Here is a 25202-nt window from a genome sequence, read left to right as displayed (position 1 = left end):
TTACCTTGTGTAACAACTGATGTTGTTAAACATCTTTTTATGTGCTCATTTAATATTTGAATGTTCTCTTCAGTACATGGTCTTAACTGTTTTCTGATTGTATTGCTTTTTTCTACAGTTGAGTTTTAGAGGTTCTTTGTTAGATACACAGCTTATAAGTTACCTTCTCCAAGACTGTAGCCTATCTTTTCATCCTTGTATTGGGACTTTTCACAGACTAGGAGTTTTAAATTTTGATGAGATCTACTTCACCAATCTGTTCTTTTATAGATAGCATTTTTGTGTCAAAGTCTAAGAACTCCGCCCAGTCCTTAGTATGTCCTCTAAATTTTCTATGTTCTTTTCTATAAGTTTGTAACTTCTGACTCTTCTATATAAGCTCATGATCAACTTTGAGTTAATTCTGTCAAGGCTAATTTATTAGCGTAGGTCTAATAACTTCTTCTAGCATCAATCTTCTGCCAGAATGAATTGCTTTTCTCTGTCAAAAACCAACAGGCAGACATTGTGCTATAGCTCAAGAGGTAGGAAGGTAGCCTTGAGCTGAAGAGTGAGGGATAACACCCAGGCCCAGAGTTCAAGTCCCACGACTAACAAATCAAACAACCAAAAAACCAACAGGCACATTTGTATGGATGCAATTCTGGCTTTGCAGATGCTCTCTATAAGCCCTATCATTACAAGCTAAGCATTTTCAGTAATAATGTCAGTTGGACTTCTTGATGTGCCTTTTCTCTACCAATACTCCCCTCACTTCACCTCACAGGTTAGGCAAGTTCTACCACAGAACAATATCCTCAACCTTTCTTTTTCTCTCTTCTTTCCCCTTCTTTTCTTTTTCTTTCTTTCTTTCCTCCCTCCCTCCCTCCCTCCTCGTCTTTCTTCCTTTCTTTGTTTTGTTTTAGACAGGGTCCTACCATGCAGGTAAAACTGGCCTTGAAATAGAGATCCCCAGTGCTGGGATTATGAGCGCATACCATCATGCCAGTCCTTTCTATCAACTTATCTTTGATAAAATTTATTATATTTTTTAACAGCATTATTGAGATAAAAATCACATGTCATAAAATATATCATTTATAGCACAGAATTATGTAATCATTACCACTATCTAAAGTACTTCAATGTCCTATAAAAAAAACATTCATGTCCTGTTAGACAGTCCCTTTATGTATTCCCTTCTGGAGAGACCCAAGCAGCCAAGAAACAACTTTCTTTCTTAGAAGAATACCTACCCTGAGTGTTTTGTGTCTGGCTTCTTCTGCTAAATGCAATGCTTCCACATCTGTGTTGTGGCATGTATCAGGACACCTCCCTTTTTATAGATAATAATATTCTATTGCATAGGTTCATCACATTTTGTTTATTCATCAGCTGATCAACATCTGGATTGGTTCTACTTTTGGAAGGTGCTATGCATATCATATGTAAGTTTTGGTATGGATATATTTTCTATTCTCTAGGAAGATTGTTAGATTCCATGGTAACTCTATGCTTAACATTTTGAGGAACTGCTAAACTGAGGTTTTCTGAGGTAGTACTACCATCTTACATTCTAGCAGAATATGAGGACTCCAATATCTTTACATTTTCTCTGATACCAACATTTGCTTATTATTGCCATCCTAGTGGATATGTAGTAGAATCCCATCATGATTTTTGTTGTTTTATTGTTGATATTGTTTTTATACCAGTAATGTATTTGTTTAATTTTGTCACTCAAGGCTGGAACTCCACCACTTGAGCCACATCTCCACTTCCAGCTTTTTTCTGGTTGGAATAAGTCACATTGATTTCATGGACAAGAATGATGGAGTAGACATTAAGAATAACTTGCTCAGCTCTACTGGGTGAGTAGAGAAAGAGAGAGAAGAGGGGGGGCGGAATTTTTACAAACATACATACACAAGAGGCCGAGAATTTGGCCTAGTGGTAGAGTGCTTGCCTAGCATGCATGAAGACCCGGGTTCGATTCCTCGGTACCACATACATAGAAAAAAGCTGGAAGTGGTGCTGAGGCTCAAGTGGTAGAGTGCTAAGCCTTGAGAAAGTCAAAGGACAGTGCTCAGGCCCTGAGCTCAAGCCCAGGACTGGAAAAAAAACAAACAAACATACATACACAAGAGAGAGTTCTATTAAAGTGTGGCTATCAGGGATAGGTATTACCAAAAGATTATCTTTTGTTAGGATATCTGTTTTCTGGTTCTCTAGCCATAGGAGATAAATTTTTTTTTAAAACAAACAAACAATCCCCCCCCCCCAAAACCTGGCCAATATGGACTGAATTCATTCAATATCTATCCGAAATACATAAGAAGCAAAGAGGAAACCTAGGAGAATCATATCATGTTCTTTCTTAAGTCCTGAGATCCTTAGGCAGTGTGCCTACTTTTTCTACCTTTCAGAATAAACTATGCTTGTTTACTAAGCTATGTCCATGTTTTTAGTCATAGGAGTCCTGAAAGAAATAGGCATACTCCATTGTTTGCCAGAAATACAAGTTATGCCTCTTTTTTTTTTTTTTCTTTTTTCAAGCCCCACAACTTGAACTCTGGGCCTGGGCGCTGTCCTGGAACTCTTCAGCTCAAGGCTACTGATCCTCAGATCTCAGCCTCTTGAGTAGCTAAGATTACAGGTTTGAGCCACAGTTCTGGCTGCCTCTTATTTTATGGTAGTAATATTAATACTCATTCTTCATGAAGTCTTCCTATCTAATTTTTCTACCAAACTGCAACCTCTTGAAGGAACTAATTTGTGTTTTATCATCATTCATGTTCCTAACAATATCAAAAAGAAACAAAAGGCTAGGAGTATAGCCTAGTGGTAGAGTGCTTGCCTAGCATGCACAAAGCCCTGGGTTTGATCACTCAATATCACATACACAAAAAAAGCTGAAAGTAGTGCTTTGGTTCAAGTGGTAGAGCACTAGCCTTGAGAAAGCTCAAGAACAGTGCCCCAGCCCTGAGTTCAAGCCCCAGGACTGCCCCCCCCCAAAAATGGAAGAAGTTCCACCACTTAGACATTTTCTTAAAGACTATACTTAGTAAATTAATTCAATATAACCTCTTAAATAAACCATCTTTGTATTTTCCTTTTCCTCCTTTTTTACATATATAATTTGTTATGCATCCAGTATGCTGTGTTAGCCTTAGAAACAAAAGGTGACATCCAGGCCTTGCTCTTGATATAAGTTTCAGTCAATATCTATCAAGTAGATAGGGTCATCCACAGGTAGCATAGAGTACAGTAGATTAGCTGCCAAGGGACAGCTAAGTATTTCCTTCTTCCACAGTAAACACAAAGCTTTGAAGAAGTAAGATGGTGCTAGAAAATGGAAGAAACAGAGGACAGGCATTGAAGCAACATGGAACTATGATAAAGGAAAAGAAAACTGGAGAAAGATGAAGGGCTGAGTGCAGAATATGCTACTATATATGAATCCAAGACATCTACTAACTTTATATTCCATTATCCATAAGGCTGATCCTTGTACTGTTTTTTTTTTTTACTCACAGTTATGAATTTCAGACTACTTGACATTCCCAATCTTAGGGATTATTTGCCCATACAATTCTGACTATTCTGTGGCTCTCATTTTCAAATTCTAACATGATTTTGCTTTCTCTATAATCTTCCACAAGAAGCTTACCTACTTTTTCAAAATTCTGTGCAGTACACTATCTTTTTTTATCTGAAATTGAAGTATTAATAAAAGGGCAGATTTGTAAGGAACACCTGAAGGACTGACAAAGTTCAGATCCCTAGAAAGTTCTTCCTCCATGCATTCAATCACATCTCTGCAAAATTTTTACAATCAGTGTTTTAGGAACCTTGCAAATTAGTCAAGTCTAACAATGTGGGATGTAATTATTCAAGAAAAATGTTAAGTCTCAATAAACATAACACACACTGTGAGAGTCCCCTATCCCTCTCCCCAACTCTGCAGGGGACTAGAAAACCAGCAGTCTGAAAATTATGGTGAGAACTAGCAGCCTCATAGCCAATAGAAAGACAGTACAGGTATAGAGAACCCTAAAAATATCAACCCAGAAGAACTATAATCATCCAGCCTATTTAGAAACTTGAGAATTGTTTAGTAGAAATAGCCTTAAGTCCCAGGAATGTGCACTGAAAACAATCAATAACATTTTCCTTAACATTGCATCTCAGATAGTAATAACAGGAGAGCAAACAGTAGAGGCTACCCCCCGCCCCCCCCAAAAGTCAACAGGGAAAGTTGGAGAATGAAATATCTATTGTAAGCTTTGAAAGGTCTGATGTATCTCTGGGGATCTACATAAACACAAATGCACAGAGTTGTTTATATGCCCGGGAAAGGTTTGCCAAGGTCTGAAATTCTCACATCTGGTTAATCTTGATGCTCTGCACATACAAGAAGTAATGCCTAGTTCAGGGTTCTAAAAATGCATGCATAATAAATGGAGGTGTACCCCAACATATCCAGAGGCAATCAACAAAGGCTAAGAGTCTTACTGTCTCCAATATTTAAAGAAATCTCTGTTTATCCATTATCTGTCCACTAAACTAATCAAGCAGAAATTTCCATGGATTATCAAGACAAAAAATACAGACTCCTGGGGCCCAAGAGTTTGGCCTAGTGGTAGAGTGCTTGCCTAGCATGCACTGGGTTCTATTCCTTGGTACCACATACATAGAAAAAAGGCAGAAATGGTACTGTGGATCACATGGTAGAAGTCTAGCCTTGAGAAAGTCTAAGGACAGTTCTCAGGCCCTGAATTCAAGCCTCAGGACTGGCAAAAAAACAAAAACCAAAAAACAACAGAGACTCTCACAAGTCCATTTATGCTACTATAAAAAAAAAAAACAACAAACCCACCAATAACTGATTGGGTTATTAACAAAAACTATTTGCTTTTCCACATTTTTGGAAGCTGTGACATTCAAGATTAGGGTGCCAGTAGATTCAATGTCTGGTGGGAGCCTGCTTCCTCATGCATGTCAAGTTCTTGTTTTGTCCTCATATGGTGGATAGGGTGGAATTTTTCACTGCGGCTTCTCTTATAAGGATATTAATCTCATTCATGAAAACTCCAGCATCTTGACCTAGTAACTGCTCAAAGATCCCTTCTCTTGAAGATAAGGTTTTTAGTATACTGACTTAGAGACAGAGCATACACATTATAATACAGAACCTACAGAATTCATTCAGTTAAATCAAATTGAGGAAATGAACTAAAGGAAAACCAAACAGTAACAATAACAAAACCTTAGGGAAAAGAAGAATAAGGAGATGGTTTTGCTATAACATTATTTATGATGCATCAGGTATAATTACAGCATATAAACTACTAAAAAAGTGAGTGTAGCTACACTATTAGCAAAGAAAACAATTCAAGACAAAAAGTAGTACTAGACACAAAGAAGACATTTTATAATATTAATAGGGTCAAATCATCTAAAAGAGAAAAAAATACAAATTTATATGCACGTAACAACAGAGCAACAAAATACATGAAGCAAAATCTAGCAGAACTTCAGAGAAAATATAAAAATCAACCATAATAGAGACTTCAACAACAGAAAGAACAAGTAGAATACTAAGGAAATAGGCTTTAAAAAACAGCTATCAATCAACTCAATCCAAGCTACCTATACATCATTCTAACCAACCAAGAACAATAAACAGTCTTGGGGGAAAAAATAAGAGCAATACTGAAAGACTTATAAGCCTTCTACCTTTATGACCAACTGATTTTCAGAAGGGATATCAAGGCAATTCATTAGGGAAAAATCATCTTTCCAACAATAGTCTTTTTTAAAATTTAATTTTATTGTCAAGGTGATATATAGAGAAGGTAAAGTAGTGAGTAAATAAGGTTGTGAAAACATCTCTTGTCAAACATTGTCACCATTCCCATGTTTTTCTCCCACTTCCCCCCCAACTCCCTACCAATACTCTCTTAACATGCAAATGAATGAAACTAGAAGTTGAGTGTGGTATCAATAAAGTAATTCCTGCTATTTAGGGGATGATCTGAAGGATCAGTTTGAAGCCAGCCTGGGCAAACAGTTCATAAGATTCCATCTCAGCCAATGGATGGGTATCATGGCTCAGTCCTATCATCCTAGTTTCTGGTGAGCAAAAATAGCTTGGGACAGTGGCATGTGCTGTCATTCTAGCTATATGAGAAAACCCAAAAAGGAAGATCATGCTCAAGGTGGCCAGAGCATACAGCAAGATCCTATCTCAAAAATACCCAATGCAAAAAGGGCTGGTGGAGCAGCTCAAGTGGTAGAGTGCCTGCCTACAAAATATGCGATCCTAAGTCCAATGCGCAGTACCCCCCCACACACATACTCACACAATCAAATGCACGCGATCCTAAGTCCAATGCGCAGTACCCCCCACACACACATACACACACAATCAAATGCACACAAAGGCAGAGTTGGGTGTGCTGGTGGATGCCTGTAATCCTAAAATTAGGAGGATGAATACCTTCAGTTAGGGCCAGTCTGGGCTACCTAGTAAGACCCTTTCTCAAAAACAATAAAAAAAACAGTGTGAGACAACAAACACTTGGGAAAATATTTGTAAATCTTATATCTGATAAGTGACTAGCATTTAGAATAAATAAGCTACTCCTAGAACTCAAGAATAAAAATAGAATCCAATTTTAAAATGTAGCCAAGCACCAGCGGTGCACATTTATAATCCTACCTATTCAGGGAGCTGAGATCTGAGAATTATGGTTCAAAGCCAGCTCAGGTAGGAAGTCTTTGAGATTCTTATTTCCAATTAACCACCAGAAAACCGAAAGTGGTCCTGTGGTTCAAAGTGGTAGAGTGCTAATCTTGAGTAAAAAAGCTCAAGGATAGGACCCACGAGCTGAGATGAAGCCCCACCACCAACCAAAAAAAAATGAACAAAGGATCTGAATAGACAGTTCTCAAAAAAAGAGAGACATTTATATGGCCAAGAAGCATATGAAAATATATTCAGCATCATTAGTCATTATAAAAATGAAAATCCAAGCTGAGCATGGTGGCTCACACCTATAATCCTAGCTACTCAGGAGGCTGAGATCTGAGGATTGCCTCCGTTCAAAGCCAGCCTGGGCACTAAAATCTATGAGATTCTTATCTCCGATTAATCACCAAAAAACCGGAAATGGTGCTGCAGCTCAAGGGATAGGGCAGCAGCCTTGAGCAGAAGAGCTCAAGGACAACACCTGGGCCCAGAATTCAAGCCTCACAACTGACAAAAAAAAAGTTTAAAATTTTTAAAAAATAAATGAAAATCCAACCCACTGTAATCATAAGTATATATAATAAGTGTTGGTGACAAAATTAAACAACTAGGACCCTCATACACATTGCATTTCCACGTTGAAAAACAGTCTGAGGGCCGGGAGTTTGGCCTAGTGGTAGAGTGCTTGCCTAGCATGCACAAAGACCTGGGTTCAATTCCTCAGTACCACATATATAGAAAAATCTGGAAATGGTGCTATGGCTCAAGTGGTAGAGCTCTAGCCTAGAGAAAGGCCAAGAACAGTGCTCAGGTCCTAAGAACATGTCCCAGGACTGCCAAAAGGAAAGAAAGAAAGAAAGAAAGAAAGAAAGAAAGAAAGAAAGAAAGAAAGAAAGAAAGAAAGAAAGAAAGAAAGAAAGAAAGAAAGAAAGGAAGGAAGGAAGAGAGAGAGAGAGAGAGAGAGAGAGAGAGAGAGAGAGAGAGAGAGAGAGAGAGAGAAAGAAAGAGAGGAAAAAAGAGAGGAAGAAAGGAAGAAAGGAAGAAAGGAAGAAAGAAAGAAAGAGAGAAGAAAAGAAAGAGAGAGAGAGAAAGTAACAATTCTGACTATATTCCTATATATTCCTGACCTAGGAAGTCCCAGGACCTAATCCAAGAGAACTGAAGAAAACCTGTGCAAAAATGTCCATAGCAGCATTATTCACACTATTCACAAAATGGAATCAATCCAAATGTCCGCCAACCAGTGAGTAAACAAAGTGTGTTGCATTCATTCAATGGAATATTATTCATCTATAAAGAGAAAAGAAGTTCTGATAAGTGCTATACTGTGGATGATCTTATATTAAGTAAAAGAAGCCAGCAACAAAACACAGAACATTATTTCAGAATACAAAAATACATAGAAAGTAAAAAATGGTTAATGGTTGCTAGATTATTATTCAGTGGCAAGGAGAATGAGAGTAGTTTTGGGGATGAGGAAATGTTCTGGAATTACATAGTATGATGATAGATGAACAATTTTCTGAATATGTAAGAAACCACAGAAGTGTGCAATTTAAAAAGGTAAATTTTATAGGATTTTAAATCTCAATTTAAAAGCAGCTATTCATGATGATCCAACCTATAATTCTAGCTACATAAGTGATAAAGATCAGGAGTATCATAGGTCAGAGACAGCCCAGGTGAACAAATTAATGAGGCAACATCTCAACAAACAAGCTAAACATGACAATTCACATTTGTAATCCTAGCTATATGGGAGGTATAGATTGGAGGGCTGGTCTAAGACAGGGCTAGGGTTGGGAAATCTATCTGGAAAAAAGGAAAAAACTAAAGCAAAAAGGGTTAAGGATGTAGCTCAAGTAGTAGAGAACTTTTCTAGCAAGCATGAGTCTGGAGTTCAAAACCCAGTACTAATTATTTATATAGACTACATATGTGTGTATATATATACATATATACACACATGTATGTAATAATCTATATATACACATCTGTACATACTTATAAATATGTAAGCATGTGTATGTGTGCATATATGTATATTCATATACCTAGATAAGGCAAGCAATGAAGATACTACACCATCTTGATAATTAGCTATTGTTTTAGGGTACCTATATGGATTTTTTTCATGTCATTGTAGTATAATTTCCAAACAAACTGTATTTAGAATGTGAAGAAATGAGTCATACAACTCATGAATTTATAGTTCTACAATGCTTTAAAATGTCTCTAAGGAATAAATTCAACTGCTGTCATCTTCACTAATAAACATTTTTTCACCTTTTCAGGCAAAACTACTACTCATCTCTTTATCTTTATCCTTTCTACAAGAAGTGCTAGTTATCAACATGAGTTTATGGACTGACAAACTACTAAAGAAAGTATATGCTTAAAATGAAGAATGCCCAGCTGCAGATCTACATTAGTACTCATTAATCCTTGTTACTATCTGTGAATTTTCCTTAAGTTCACTAAGATGGAATTTAGGCAAAAGGAATAATATTGTCGGAAGTTTCAAGGAACAATGACATCTTCTCCATCTAATGCCAAACAATTTAGTCTTGCTTCTCTCTAACTCAGGAGGGTTGGGGTATCCTTGGCATGGAAGAACTGAAATGAAAAACACAACCCTTAAACTTCCTATATAACCATCATGTGTGTTTCATGGAGGAGTAATCACACTTATTTCACAGATAAATGTGGCATTCACCACTAGAATTCTATATTCTTTCAAATCTGAAAAAGAGAGGTCTTTAATAACTCAGAAGGGCCATTTCAAACACAAAGTTATGTACTGTTAGTCCTAGAAGTGAGACAGATCAGAAGGACCCAACTCCCCTTAGGGAGCTGGGGCTAGCCACTGTTAAATGTTCTTAAGAATGTTAGTTAAGTCTTGTTGTAATCACCCTATAATGTATTGGGTTTTTTTTTTCTGTGAATGAGCAAAACCCCTGGGAACTGGCCACTCAGGCCTTTGAAGAGAAGACAGACCTTTCTCTAATAGCTGGCAGCCAACAGGGGTAATTATCAGCCAAGCAGCCCCTTCTCTGGCAACCTGCTCCCCTGGCACCCAGGCTATTTTGGATATTTTACAATCATAAGAGGACATACCAGCTGTAAAGAGCACTGCAACTGAAAAGCCATGACTCTTGCTCCAGGAGGCATTAATCAATTCATACCTGCTTCAGGTAGCCTGAACCATGCCTTGGAAGGTAGCATCTGAGGCCAAGGCCAGCCTAGATAGATGAGTCTGCAGTTCTTCTCACTAAATCAGGAGGGGAAGCCCCTCCTCAGAAAGAGCTCAGCAAGAAACCAGTGTTTGGTGGATCTGAAAACTGTATTATGACTCCTAGAAATACAACCTTTCGGTTGCATGCTATATTCATATCACAAAATCATTCCTGGCTAGGTAGCCATACTGTTCAGCTTAGTTTACAAAGCCAAGAGACGCCCTGGGTGCTGCCCCTGGTGCTATAACATTAATAAGCCCAACAAAAGGCTTTCCCCAATTTGTCTTCTCTTGACTGATTTGTAATTTGTGTCATGAGCAGGGGATAAGCTGGTGACATGAAGAAGAGTACCAATGCAGTGGTAGCAGTGGCATAGAAGCAAGAAAATAGCTGTAGAGTTCCAGACAGCATATGGGGCAGAAGTAGCCAACCAACATCAGGAGGAAGGTATGAGGAGAGCATGGGTGAGAGACTTCTTTGAGGATCAAGGATGGCCACCTAAATGTCAAAAGGTTAAACAACAGCTGCTGTGAAGGCCAAGGGTCCTGCCATTCAAGGTTTGGGAGCTGCACAAAGAAGCACTTGAAAAGTCCAAAGGTTCCAACATTCCAGTGTCTATTACAGGGCAAAAGCTATAACAGCTACTGTTGGCTGCTGCTGATTGTGGCTGACGATTTCACTAGCTGCTAAATGCTAGGTGCTGGCAAGTAAAACCCAGAACAGATTTTTTTCTAACCTGAGCACCTACAGCCATAAGTTTCTAGGTCTGGAGCTAGAAGCTCTAGGGGCTTTAAGTTATAAGCTTCCAAGTTTGGTAGCCTACCGAACAAACCTTTGACACTAAAGGGTATGGGTCTACCAACACTAGAAGAGCTATTATTAGGTACTCATTACTTACACGTTAGTAAAGCAAAAGGATCCTAGACAGCGCATTGGTAACATAGTTAGAAATGTCATCAATTTGTAAGATATATTCAATGAAACACTAGTTCTAAGAGATGATTCTGGAGAAAAAAAACCTTACCAATCTATTAATCCACTGTTATCCAAAAACACTTAGCCATAGAATCCTTTGCCTTCATAATATCTATTAAAAGCCCAGGAACCCATGGCCTACCAACTCCTTTTAGAAAATCCTAATCTAGTCACAACTCCATTTGATAAAAGATAGCACTTCTTATTCTTACCCACTTCTCCCCTAAGTCACACAGGTAGTCCAGTCTCTAGAGGAGCTAGGACTGACTTCTAGTGCTTCTCCAAGAGGTCACTCTGCCTTCCCAGAGAAATCTTTTTCTAAATGGTAATTTAATCACATTGGACTCCCTAATAAACAGCAAGATCATTAGTTATTTAATGTTTAGTTATGTTTGAAAGAGTTCCTACAAAAGGGTTGACCTGAAAGAAGTTAGTATTATATGACTCTCCTTTTAAGTTGCTATTTCAAGGTTGGTTTTACCTGGAGTGAGGAGGAAATTTCTTTTTGGAGCAGCTCCACCTTGAAGATATTTCAATATTTCTTTCCACAACACCCTTTCTGTGCTCAGTATTTTTAGCTCATTGTTTTCTATATTGGCACCCGAGAAGCTGCAGTTTGTAATTTTACCTCCAGCTTCATATTTCTTCTTAAAAGCGAATACAATGTCCTGTTTATAATAATAAAATCACTAGTTGGCAGATGGACATTAAATGGAAAAAAAAGAGAGAAAGCAATTGGAAAATTTAGAGCAAGCAATTTTAAGTGCCAAGTTTCACATTTGTAATGGTCCGGTGGAGGTCACTGGGCTTCCTTTTTATTGAGGGAATAGTAAAGAAGTAGACACCCACAAGCTCTCTTGTAAAAAGCTATAGAAACCACCTCTACTTCAATGAAACTCATGGCTTCATGGAAAAGTGATGTGATCCAAGCATCCACAGGAACACTATGTGGAGGGAAAACAAAATCAGTTTAGCATGGTATTTTTCCTTTCAATATTTAAGTCTTCATTTTCCATATTAATTGAGCTTTTAAGCTTTCATTTCCTATTTGAGTTTAGCAACAAAGCAATATGAATGAAATGAGAAATAAATGCAGCCAGTCTCAGAAGTAGCCCTGGGATTTCTTGGTGCAACTTCCTGTGAGCACTTTCCTTAGACATGGTGTCTTACTAATCCCCAAGGATTTGTAGAACTGGTGTTGCTTAACCTCAGATGCCCTGCTAAAGAGAGCTGCAGGTCTAAGCCATGCAGACAGGGATTCTCCAGACATAGGAGCCAAAGGTCCAGAAAAACTGGTGAGCCCAATCAAAAGGGCCAGATCACCCCTGCAAGTTCACACCAGCCTTACTTCTTCTTAAAAATTGCTAACCAACCATTTTTCTTTTCAAAATAAACACTATTTCTCTCAACTTCAGTTTGCAAAATATTACCCCAATTCCACTGGACTAAAAAACTGGAATTTTACTGACATAATTGGATTATGAGGTTTAAAGATTGATGGAACTTTTCTGTTCCAAATATAATTGTTCAAATACCAAACCTAAATGGGTATGTAGAAGTTCTTACGTAGCTAGAGCCAGAGTAACTGAACAGGCTCCAAGGCAGGGTAATCCAGGGAGAAGGGATGAAGAAGCTACCAAACCATACAGCTTTAAGCCCTGTCGGGATCTCAGAGTCATAAAGGACTCACTGCCTTGCTGCAGTCAAGGCTGATCACTAAAATAAAGATGAGAAGTCACTCTAATTCCCTCATGCTTGTTCCCTTCTCTCTTTTCATCTCAGGCACCATGACCTTGGCAGGTGACCTATACTTGTATTATAGCCATCTGCCATTCTCTGCTGTATCTGGTCCTTAGTTGTCACTGTATTCACAGAGCCTAAATTAGTACTTTACATTTAATATACACATTATATACATATATAGACACTATGTTAATATATTATATATATAAGATATATAACTATATCCTTTAAAAGAAGGGAGAAAAGAAAAATGATATAGGAGGCTTGATTTTAGGAGTTGGCAGGACACACATACACACACACACACACACACACACACACACACACATATATCAGTACAACAGCATGCAATAAAAGTCAATACTAGTTTTTTGTGAATATGAAATATTATATTGACATTAAAAATCTCTTTGAAGACACCAGATCTCTGAGAAGAAAAAAAAATCATAGTATTACAAATATTTGCACCAACTATCTCTCTCCTTCATTACAGTTCACTATCTGACTAAGTTTACTACATTTGATTCCTCTTCTGCTATGACACTAAGAATGTCACAGGGCAAAGTCACTATTTTTGTTCATTATTATGTTTTCAGGGCCCAGGGATGGTGTTCAATAAACATTTTTTGGTTGATTAATTGAATAAATTGATTATCACAAGACTAGTCAAAGAAGTTATTCTGATTCAATCAAAATGTTTTAAAGACTTTACCTTGTGTATATTTTACTGTAAAAAATAAAACATTAGCTATAATTGCATAAATTCATGAATTAATCCTGGTATCCTTACTAGGTGTATAAGTCAGGGAGAAACTGAGGTGTACAGATGAAAGTATTTAGAAAAAAATGTAATGGCGTGGACCTTCTCATAGCTCCTATACTTTTAGCCAACTGCAATTAATGATATTTACTTGTGCCTACTAGAAGATTTATGGATTTTAACTAGTTTAGGTAAACAAATCTTTATAAAATAAGTGAGTCATTAAAAATGTTACTGCAGTTCAGAAACAAGGACATATTAAAGCCACTAGCACAACGATGTTCATTGCAGCACTATTTACCATAGCTAAGATATGGAATCAACCCAGATGTTCCTCAGTAAATGATTGGATCACAAAGATGTGGTATTTATACACAATGGAATTCTACACTGCCATCAGAAAGAACGACATCACCCCATTTTAAGGAAATGGAAAGACTTGGAAAAAATCCTATTAAGTGAAATAAGCCAGACCCAAAGGAACATAGGCTCAATGGTTTCCCTCATTTGTAATAATTAGTACAAACCTAGGACTCTCCTAGCAGAGGATTACAATAGCTCAAAACCCAGGTACATAAGGCCATATAGGATGAGGCTAAATGGACCTCCAGGACCTGGAAACAAGAGCTTAATTATGAGTGATTGTTGTTCTCAATGTACTATGTTTTTTTTTTCTCTTCTCTTTTGTTGCCCTTTTGTTAATCTCATGTTGTTACAGTATCTGACTTTGTCACCTTGTATACTGTATATACATTTATTTGTTTATTTGAAATAGGAAAGGGAAGGGGGGTAAAAGATGAGGGGAGGTGGTGGGGGAAGGGAAAAGGGGACGAAAACATGATAAGAAGTATCAATGTGTGAGAAGTAATGTGCCTTCTATCTGGAGAATATAACTGTAACTCCTCTGTACATTAAAATTTTAAAAAAGAAAAAAAAATAAATATTACTGAAATGATCTAAAAATTAAGGGTAACATTAACCTATAATATCAGTACTATCCAAAATACAATTAATCCAGGAAAACGACAAAGCTAACATTTCTTCTGTTACTAATAGTAATTCACCCTCAGCCACATTATAACTTCAAAATAATGTCTATCAATTATATGCTACCTAGAAAATACTTGAAATTTTAAAAAGTACTACAAATTTTAAAATATTAATCTGTCCCTTCAAGGTAAAAGTGGAATTTTAATACTGAACAAAAAAGTTACTGTACTTTGAAAACAAAGCAACATATTTACAGCTTGAAAATACCACTGTTTTTCCCTTGCACTCTAGTACTAGGCTACATTCCCAGCCCCTGAAAACCCATTTTTTCAAGTAGATGTGCTGAGATGCTTCTACTGTTATATGATCTGGAGCCTAAATAATTCTGTAAATTAGCTATATGCTAGTGGCTTACTCTTTTTGTTGTTGTTGTTTTGGTCAGTCATGGGGCTTGAACTCTGGGCCTAGGTGCTGTCCCTGAGCTCTTCAACTCAAGGCTACCGCCCTACCCATTGAGCCACAGTGCCATTTTCAGTTTTCTAGTGGTTAACTGGAGATAAGAGTCTCACAAACTTTACTGCCCAGACTGGCTTTGAACTGTGATCCTCAGATCTCAGCCTCACGAGTAGCTAGGATTACAGCCATGAGCCACCACACACCGACCCTAGTGGTTTACTCTTGTAATCTTAACCTACTCCAGGGTGAGACCTAGAGGGTCACAGTTTGAAGCCAGACTCAAGGAAAAAAATGTCTGTGATTCATGCTCTCCAATTAATCACCAAAATGCCAGACTGGAGTTGTGTCTCAAGTAGTAGAACACTAGCCACAAGCAAAAAGCTGAATGAGAATATGTGAACTTGAGTTCAAACCCCAGTACTGACATACATACACAAAATATTTTAAGTATACAAATTATAAAATAGTTTATATGTACACTTTTAACTTCCTAATGGAATTTTCTAACTAGATTTTTAAATGCCACCTGAAGAGTAAGAGGAATATGAACTTACTTTTAAGAAATTCCAATTTAAAAGTACAACATCTAATACGGGTGTGATGGCTCATGCCTGTAATCCTAGCTACTCAGGAAGCTAAGATCTGAGGATCGAGATTCAAAGCCAGCCTGGGCACTAAAGTCCGTCTATGAGACTCTCATCTCCAATTAACCACCACAAAATTGGAAATGGGGCTGTAATTGAAGGGTTATGGCAGTAGCCTTGAACTGAAGACCTCAGGGACAATGCCCAGGCCCAGAATTCAAGTCCTACAACTGAACAACAAAAAAAAAAGTGCAACATCTTTCTATTACTCTATAAGAGTTCTTATGGACTGATATCAGGAAAGACAAAGATTTATTAGCTCAGTATCAACAGGAACTGGAATATAACTAGGATCTAGGACTGGGAAATAACATGATTTAATAACTTTAGCTCATATCCTGTAAAGATAATTATTTCAGAACTTTTTGTTTTATGATAACCATTCAAATTCAAGTATCAAAATATACAGGGCTTAGAACCGGACCACTGAATTTCTATATCACAAGTTGATAAAGTGAAATTTTAATAGTTGACTTGTTATAACCAAACATAATATTATTAAAATGACACAGAGGGGGCTGGGGATTTAGTTCAGTGGAACAGTACTTGCCTGGCCAAGTACAAGGCCCTGAGTTCAATCCTCAGCTTTGCTTAAAAAAAAAAAAAAAAAAAAGCTGGGCAAGGTGGCTCACACCTGTAATCTTGACTACTCAGGAGGCTGAGATCTGAGGATCATGGCTCAAAGCCATCCTGGGCACTAAAGTCATAAGACTTTTATCTCCAATTAACTACCAGAAAACCAGAAGTGGAGCTGTGGCTCAAGGGGTAGGGTAGCAGCCTTGAGCTGAAGAGCCCAGGGACAATGTCCATGCCCAGAGAAAGAAAAAAAACCCCAGAACCCCCCCCCCCCCCAAAATGACACACAGGGTTTTCTACAACTTTGGTAACTAAAATTAAAATGCTTAATAATTTTACTATTATTTAAAATATATTAGCAAATTAGTACATATTGAAACATTTTAAATTCAAATAATTTAAAAAATCAGATTTCAATATCAGCATATTTAAAGGCAACAGATGGGAAGAAAAAGTTTGAAGGCTAACATAATTTTTTTTGTTTTGTTTTATCTTGTATTTTGCCAGTCCTAGGCTTGAACTCACGACTTGGGCACTGTCCCTGAGCTTCTTTTGCTCAAAGCTAGCACTTTACCACTTAAGGCTTCATTTATGCTAGGCAAGCACTCTAGCACTGAGCTACACTCCCAGCCAAACACTGTCTTTTTTGAGGTATCTCTTACTACACTAATAATGGAGAGCATCTGCTAAGTTCTTCTGTCTTTGGATCTCTTCTCAGGGAACACAGTTTTACTTTAAAAGGGCTTGCCAAGGGGCTGGGAGTTTGGCCTAGTGGCAGAGTGCTTGCCTAACATGCACGAAGAGCCGTGTTCAATTCCTCATATACCACATATACATAGAAAAAACCAGAAGTGGTGCTGTGGCTCAAGTGGTAGGCTCTAGCCTTTAGAAAGTCCAAGGACAGTGATCAGGTCCTAAGTTCAAGCCCAGGACTGGCAAAAAAAAATTTTTTTAAAGGACTCCCAAGCAAGTCCTTCTATCAGTGTAAAGGCAATGGCAAGATGGAGCCATGAGTAGTACTGGGCCCATGACGATTGAAATGTTTAATATTTTTCTGCAGGCCAAAGGCAGGTAGAGAAATGTAAGAATATTTTCCTGATATTTGAATTTATGACTTTTAAGTTAATTTTAAATTTTAGTAATACAGCAGTATACAAAATTAAAAGTAGAATCTAGCTTGTCTACTTGAGTAAATCCATTCCCTTTGACCATCACTTAAGCTGATAGAATGTGTGTGTATTTTCTGCACATTCACATATACACACATACATATAAACATATGTGGACTTATATTAGTTTTGAATTATTTTTATTTTACAAAAATAGGTTCATTTCATAGCATTCTACAATTGGCTTCTTTTATCTAATACTTGCTACTCTAAGAAGACATCCCATATGGATCTAGCCCCTTTCACAGAGCTATAGGGAATGATATCATATGGGTAAATCATAGATTTTAAGTCATTCTTTTATTGGTAGACATTAGCAAAGTCTCCACATTTTTCTTTTACAATAAGACAACAATGAACATTTCTGTGTAGTTTATTTATTTCTCTAAATAGGAGAGACTCCTGAAAGTAGGATTTTGGGGGGAAGGAGTATGTACATTTCATTTTTGATTAGTACTATAGAATAGCTATACTAAATTACTTGGGTATGGTGGCTCACGCCTGCAATACTAGCTACTCAGGAGGCTGAAATCTGAGGATCATGGTTCAAAGCCAGCCTGGAAACTAAAGACCCTGAGATGCTTATCTCCAATTAACCACTAGAAAACTGGAAGTATCGCTGTTGGGTAGTGGTAGGGTGGTAGCTTGAGCTGAAGTGCTCAGGGACAATGTCCAGCCCAGAGGAAGGGCAGAAGCCTTGAGCTGAAGAGCTCAAGGACAGTGCCCCAACCCAGAATTCAAGCCCCATGATTGAAAAAAAAGAATAACTATACTACATTAAACTTCAAAAAATAAGGGTCAGCCACGCAAAATAAATGAATTCAATCTTTCCTTATCAAATCTCTTCATGGATTCATAAGTTCAGAAAAAGATTTTAGCAAACACCACAATTTATATATAAAGGCACAAAGGTCTCTAAACCCTGAGGACATATCCTGCACACTAGCAGGAGCTCAGGTAAGTGGAGTTACTACCAAAATTCAGGACTATAACTCAACTGACTTTAAATATATCACATATTCCATAAGTCTCAATAACAAGTATGAAACTGGACTATCTCCTTTTCCTTTTCTTCCTTCTCATCAAGAAGAGAACATAAAACAGGCAAAAAGTTCAGGAAAGATGCAAGCAGAGAAAGATTCTCAAACTTGGTAGACTCATGGACACCTAGAGCTGAAGGTGCCCTAAGTTCATCTGCACAGTGAGCAAGTGTGGTGGAAACAACTCTGCCACGGGATAACCTTGGCCAAAACCTTCTGCAGCCTCAGTGGATTGTATGAAAAGTTTCTTGGTTCTAAATATCACCATGTGGCATCCAAAATGAATGCCAGTACTGAAACCAAATTCTGAAGAGAAATATCAGAAAAGAACTAACATCCCACAATGAAGAAACATCTTCAAAGAAGATGTTGTTATAAAAATACCACAAAAGTACTTTCCAACAAATTCCAGACCTAAAAGTAAAGCTTTAAAATGAGGCTCCAAGCACAAAGTCCTAAATCCATTCTCTGGGCCTCTTTAGGCCCAGATAACACTGTCTTTGCTTGACCAGACCTATGGGGTCCAGCAAGGAAAAGAGAATAGGAGAGAGACCTCTGGTACCTTTTGGACTTAGAATGGGCCAGCAATTCTGTAAAGGCCACAGGGTAAATGTCTTCAGCTCTGCAGGCCATACTGTCTTTACAGTAGCACTCTGCATATCATACAGAGTATTATGAGCAACAAATAAGGAAATTACCATGGCTGGGATCCAGTGCAATTTGATGAACACTGAGATTTGACTTTCTCAGACTCCTCATAAAAATTAACTATCAATCTGGGCTCAGTGGTTCATGCCCATAATCCTAGCTACTCAGGAGGCTGAGATCTGAGGACCGTGGTTCAAAGCCATCCTGGGCACTAAAGAAACTTATTTCCAATTAACCACTAGAAAACTAGAAGTAGTGCTGTTGCTCAAGGGGTAGGACAATAGTCTGGAGCTGAAGATCTCAGAGACAATGCCCAGGCCCAGGGGTAAGTCGGTAGCCTTGAGCTCAAGAGCTCAGGGATAGCACCCAGGCCCAGAGTTCAAGCCCCATGACTGAACAAAAAAAAAAAAAATTAGCTATCAACTACAATTACTACTACTACTACTACTACTACTACTATTTAAATTTTTTCTAACCATGTGAAAATATTCTTAGCACTTGGACTATATATTAGCAGGTACTAGACTAGACAGCTTGCTTGACAATCTCTGACACAGAAGCACTTAATTTTCAACTGAATCTGAATATTGGTAAAAGAAGGAAAATCTGAGCCCTGTCCCTAGAAGGGATAGGGGGGGATGGACAAAGGCAGGGATAGCTGTTCTTGAACCAGTTCAGGCATTTACCTGAAGTCTCTTCTGTTGTTGAACTCCTCAGGGGGAATTGTCCAGGGCAGGGTTTGAGGGAGACATTCCAGGACTTCTGAAGAGAAATCAGAGAAATCTACACCATACTCAGTTAGGATCCCCTCTGTTTCAGGCTCGATTTCACCAGCCTGACCAAGACTTTTAGCCAGTTGCCTGCAGATGAAATAGAGAGAGAACAATTGGATTAATAAATAAAATACAGTCACCTGTCTCCCTCCACCAGCAGGAATATCATACTCAGTACACAGAGGCAGCAAGCAAAAGAAATGATGATAGTCTTGTCCAATAAGTCCATGACTACAGTGTAATTTTATCTTTCTTAAGTAATTCTGACCAAGACTAGAGTGGATGCTCATATTTGTTTGCAATTCTATTCGTTTTTACCTATAAATGTAAAAATATTTGATCTAAATAAAAATTTTTATGTGGAGAAGGCACAAAAACTAGAAATGCACTGAGTATCTATAATCCAGTCATACAGTAACCTGCCACTCACATTTTAAAAATATTACATTTGCTAGTACAGACCTGACATTATAAACAAAGTTTCATCATTTTCAAGGGCAGATCTCAATCATCTCTCTGGAATATATATATATATATATATATATATATATATAACTTTTCTCAAAAGTATTTTCATGCCACATATAGATTAGAAGCTTAAAGTTTCATGCTAAATACAGATAGCAAGTAGGAACTGTAATAGGATCCTTGAAACAGGTGCTTTGTACAGGACTCTGAGAAAATCAAAGATGAGCAAGTCCTCTGTCTACCAGGGTAAGCCCAGGAATCCAGCCTTAGCCCAATCTGCAAGAATTTAGCTCTACCATTAGGACCTTTTCTGGGGCCATTCCATTTCTAAGAAGTTTCTATTTCCCTATAAAGGTAGTTATCTGCCTGGCAGAGTTTTTACTCAGTGGTAAATGAAATTGGGACTTTAGTTGCCTAATGGGCAGATAGTTGGCAAATTCCAATCTCTCATCTTGTCATTGGAAAAAAGCAGTGGCAGCGGCAGGCAACCTCATCTCTTATACACCAACCACGAGAAACAGCCACAATTCACATACACACCTGCCTACCCAACTGTGTTCCAGGATCCAGTACACTGAGTGGGGCTCCTCACACACAAGTGCCTTTTCCTCAGATCTGACTAGTGATCCCCAAGAAAGCATATCACATAGCCAATGATAGCAGACATATGGAGGTAAAAAATTATAGAACGCTATCAGGAAAATCTTTGCATTTTTGGAAATCAATGTATGGATTAAGGAGAGAATGAAAAGATTAAGAAATCTTTTTGAGGGCCGGGAGTTTGGCCTAGTGGTTAAAGTGCTTGCCTAGCATGCATGAAGACCCAGGTTCGATTCCTCGGTACCACATACATAGAAAAAAGCCGGAAGTGGTGCTGAGGCTCAAGTGGTAGAGCTCTAGCCTTGAGAAAGTCCAAGGACAGTGCTCAGGCCCTGAGCTCAAGCCCAGGACTGGAAAAAAAAAAAAAGAAATCTTTTTGAATTGAATGAAAGAACAACATAGCAACATTTGTTTGAAGGAACTTAAGTGATACTTTAAGGAAATGTATGCCATTGAATGCTCATATTAGGAAAAGAAGAAAAGCCACATCAGTGGTACACACTTAGTCTCTCAGCACTTAGGAGGATAGGTAAGCCTGGGCCAAACAAGAAAGGTGGCAAGGAGGGAAAGGACAAGAGAAGAAACAGAGATGAGAGAAGAAGTGAGAGAAAGAAAGAAGGTAGAAGGAAGGGGAGAGGGAGAAGGAGAAGGGAGGAAAGGAGGGAAAGGAGAGGACAAAGGGAGGGAGAGGAGAAGAGAAAGGGAAGAAGAGAAAGAGAGAGAGGAGAGGAAAGGAAAGGAGAGAAAGACGGAGGGAGAGAAAGAGGGAGGGAGAGAAGGAGGGTAGGAGGAAAGGAAGGCAGGAGAAAAGAAGGGAGGGAGGGAAAAGAAATTGTCAAACCAATGCTCATACTTTCTATCTTAAAAAAAAGAGAGCAAAAAATATATTAAAAAAATTTTTAAAAAAAGAGAGCAGCGAGGGGTGGGGGTGGGGGGAGGGAAATGGGGACCAAGACATGTGAAAGGGTATCAATGTATGGGAATTAATGCACTATCTATCTGGCAAATATCATGTAACCCTTCTATTAATTACAATAAAAATATATGGGAAAAAAAGAGAGCAGAAAATTGGACCACACATAAGTAGTAGGAGGGGGGAAAATAAAGATCAAGAATTAATGCATCGAAAAAATTTTAAAGTAAGAGAGAATGAAATAGACAAACTCTGTCATTCTGCAAGAAAAACAAGGAAACAAAGATACAAACTTTGAGTATCAGGAATGAGAGCAGTGACATAATTACTCATCTTATAAACATTAAAAGGATTAGAAAAAATTACAAGTGACTTCAAGACAATTACTTCAATATATTCAATCCAATAAGCAAATTCTTTGAAAGATAAAAATTGTCTATGATTATTAAATCATAAACTAACATAGTAATATCTATTAAAGAATTCGAATTTATTCCAAAACCTTTCCACAAAGACAACTTCTCCAGATCTACATGGTTTCACTGGTGAACTTTACCAAAACTTAAGAAAAAAGCTTTCAGTTATACAAAAAGGATAGACACACTAACCCATTTAAAAAGTCAATCAAAATTCACTACAACAATCAACAAACACAATCATCTCAAAAATAAGAATTTAACAAACGAAATTTAACAAAAATGTAACATTCATTTATGATATAAAGGTCTCAGCAAATGATTAATGAACAGAAACTTCCTCAATTTGATTCAAGTTCTCAAGAAAGACCTAGAGCTATACCAAACTTAATGATGAGAGAGGTAGGAATAAAGCAACTGTAATTCTCATGAGAGCCCTCTACAAGAAAAAAAAAACCCTCGCTATGAAAACTAGAAGTTAATATGTACAATTGACACTCTGCCTTCACTCAGAACTCTGAACATGAAGATAATGACACAGACAAGTGAAAGTCTCAGGGTTCATTCATGGCAACAAGAATGGCTCTAGTGATCTTAATGACTACAGCAGTGACTGTGGAGATTATATTTTACCAAGACAGTGGTCCTATCCATTGGCATCATGACCAAATAACCATGCAAAAAGATGAGGGCTGGGCTTGCCTAGCTCTCAGAATTCCCTTAGCTCACTCATCTTTTTCAGGGTAGTCAAGCCCCTCACTATTTCTGCGAGTCTTCAATGTCCTCCAACAAATTCCTTTCCCAATCAGAACTAGTTTCTCTTGCTTGTAGCCATAAGCTTAGACAGAGCTCTTCAGCTCAAGTCTACCATCCTACCCCTTGAACCACAGCGTCACTTCCACTTTTCTGGTGGTTAGCTGGAGATAATAGTCTAACGAACTTTAGTGCCTGGGCTGGCTTTGAACAGTGATCCTCTCATATCTCAGCCTCCACAGTAGCTAGGATTATAGGCATGAGCCACCACACCCAGCTTAAAACTTAATTAATTTTTTTGAATTAATGAGGCCTCACTTGTTCCCTAGCCATTTAACCTACTAATTATTTTCACAAGTTTCTGAGGTTCTATTTCTTGCCTTCATCTCCTAACACCAATATATTTGGATGTTTACATTCTTGGTTTCAATCAAAAGAAATCAACTCTGGCTGAAAAAAGTTTTTGAGACAGATATTAAAGACTTATGACAATCATAAAAGGAGAAGGAAATAAATCTCCAGGTTCTTGATTTTAGACTAAGAATGAATCTGAAGGATTTTTATCAAAAAGAAGGAAGTAAGTGTGATACAGGGGATGAAACTGATTGGAATATGATATAAACATATGGAGATATAACTATAAAATCTATCTACCACTCCTAAATACAACTAATACAAGCCAATATCAAAAGAAAGAATAAGGGAGAAGGGAAGGAGGAGGGTAGCTATGATGGCCAAAGCCTGTAATCCTAGCTACTTGGTTGTCAACAAAGATTGAGGGATAACAGCTCAATGCCACCTGGGCACAAAATCTTCTGGATATGATGGCATATGCCTATTACCCCAGCTACAGAGGAAGCATAATGGCTTGATAGAGTGGTGCTAGCCTATCATCCCCAGTGACATGGGGAAGACCAAGCAAGAGGATCATAGCTAAGACCAGTTAAGGCATAAAGAAGATCCTAATTCAAAAATAACCAAAGGGACTAAAATTACAGCTCCCATGGGAGAGTGCCAGCCGAGAAAGTGCTAGGTCTTTTTTTCTAGAAAAGAAAAAAAAAACAGGAACAGGAAAAGAGAAAATGAAAAAAGAAGAAAAAAAAGAGAAAAGGTATCTTGACTCTCTTGCAACTACTAGGCTAAAGCAGGAAAGAAAATTTCAAACACTACAAATCATTACATCATTAAACTTAGGGTGAGACAGAAAGATTCAAAGGCCCAGCCATGGGTAAAATACATAGGAAAATGATGCAGAAAGCGCTCAGTCGACTATTATGAGTTGTAAGTGTACTTACAATAGCATGACATCCATTTGACTAGCATTACATCCATGAAAATAAGATCTCTGAACCGACAATATATCCAAATTTTCAAATGTAACCAAGGCTCACTTTAATTGAAGAAAAAACTGCCTGATAATCAGAGAGTACAAGTAGTACCAGATGGATAACCCCCTGAATGAGACATAAAGGACTGTGGGAAAGATACCCAGGGAGAAGATGTGTGGGTGCAATTGATCTGGACACAGTGTATTTCTACTGCATGAGAATATGCACAATAATTCCACCATGAAGGCAGGATGCACCTGCCTTAGAATGTCAATGAATCTCCCTCCCTAGTCACTGCGGTGATTCATCTGTGGACATGGAAGAAGAAAACACAGCAGCAGGAAATGATGCTCCCCAACGATGATCTGGGTCCCAGTTTGGCAGGACTTCAAGTGTGCAGCAACCAATGCTGAGCATCTGATAGAGAACCATGCCAGGAGGAACTGTTATTACTTAATAAAAGATTATTATTTACATTGAGCTTTTATGATGAAGAGAACAGAGACTTCCCCCCACTAAAATTAAAGAGATATTACAATAATTCTGGGCATGAGAATGCTAGTTTCATTTTTTCTACATACCTTGCTTATATTATATTATAATACAGAAATTTTAAAAATACTTTATAAGTCATTATGTTACTAGCTACTATGTCACTTCAGTCGACATTGTAATAATGTCCTCACCTAATAGAAGAAACAAAGCCCAAAGAATTCACTAACCAGAATGCCATACTCAGGAAACACTACCACATAAGATTACAATGATATCCTCCAAGAGTCAGTGATACTTTATATTTACAGGCACCAAGTCAGGGAAATGAGGGTTCAAGGGAGGTATTGGGCCAGGCCTTTCAACATCACATTTTAGATCTACTTAAGGAAAAGTCCTGTCCTCACAGTGCTTACTTACTTCCAGACCTCAAACTGAGAATTGGAAACTAAGATGACAGAACCCAACTGTTACAAAAAAGCATAACAT

At 37.9% G+C, this 25202-nt stretch overlaps 1 protein-coding gene across 2 annotated transcripts in view; it reads right to left on the bottom strand.

Moving 5' to 3' along the window:
* The window catches only part of Dis3l2 (DIS3 like 3'-5' exoribonuclease 2), a 297816-nt gene that overhangs the window by 145984 nt on the left and 126630 nt on the right, over nt 1-25202 (bottom strand). For both annotated transcript variants that reach the window (XR_016539161.1, XM_090355040.1), the window contains exon 9: nt 19657-19830. Coding sequence is in view for 1 of the 2 variants with exons in the window: in XM_090355040.1 (XP_090211166.1) it covers nt 19657-19830 (174 nt within the window). In the remaining variant the exon portion in view is untranslated. The remainder of the gene's footprint in view (nt 1-19656; nt 19831-25202) is intronic.

Source organism: Megascapheus bottae, chromosome 21 (genome assembly GCF_031878675.1).
Source record: "Megascapheus bottae isolate mThoBot1 chromosome 21, mThoBot2.hap1, whole genome shotgun sequence".
NCBI lineage: Eukaryota > Metazoa > Chordata > Mammalia > Rodentia > Geomyidae > Megascapheus > Megascapheus bottae.
The sequence above is the reverse complement of the archived record's forward strand: the minus strand, read 5'-3'. Positions and strand labels throughout refer to the sequence as shown.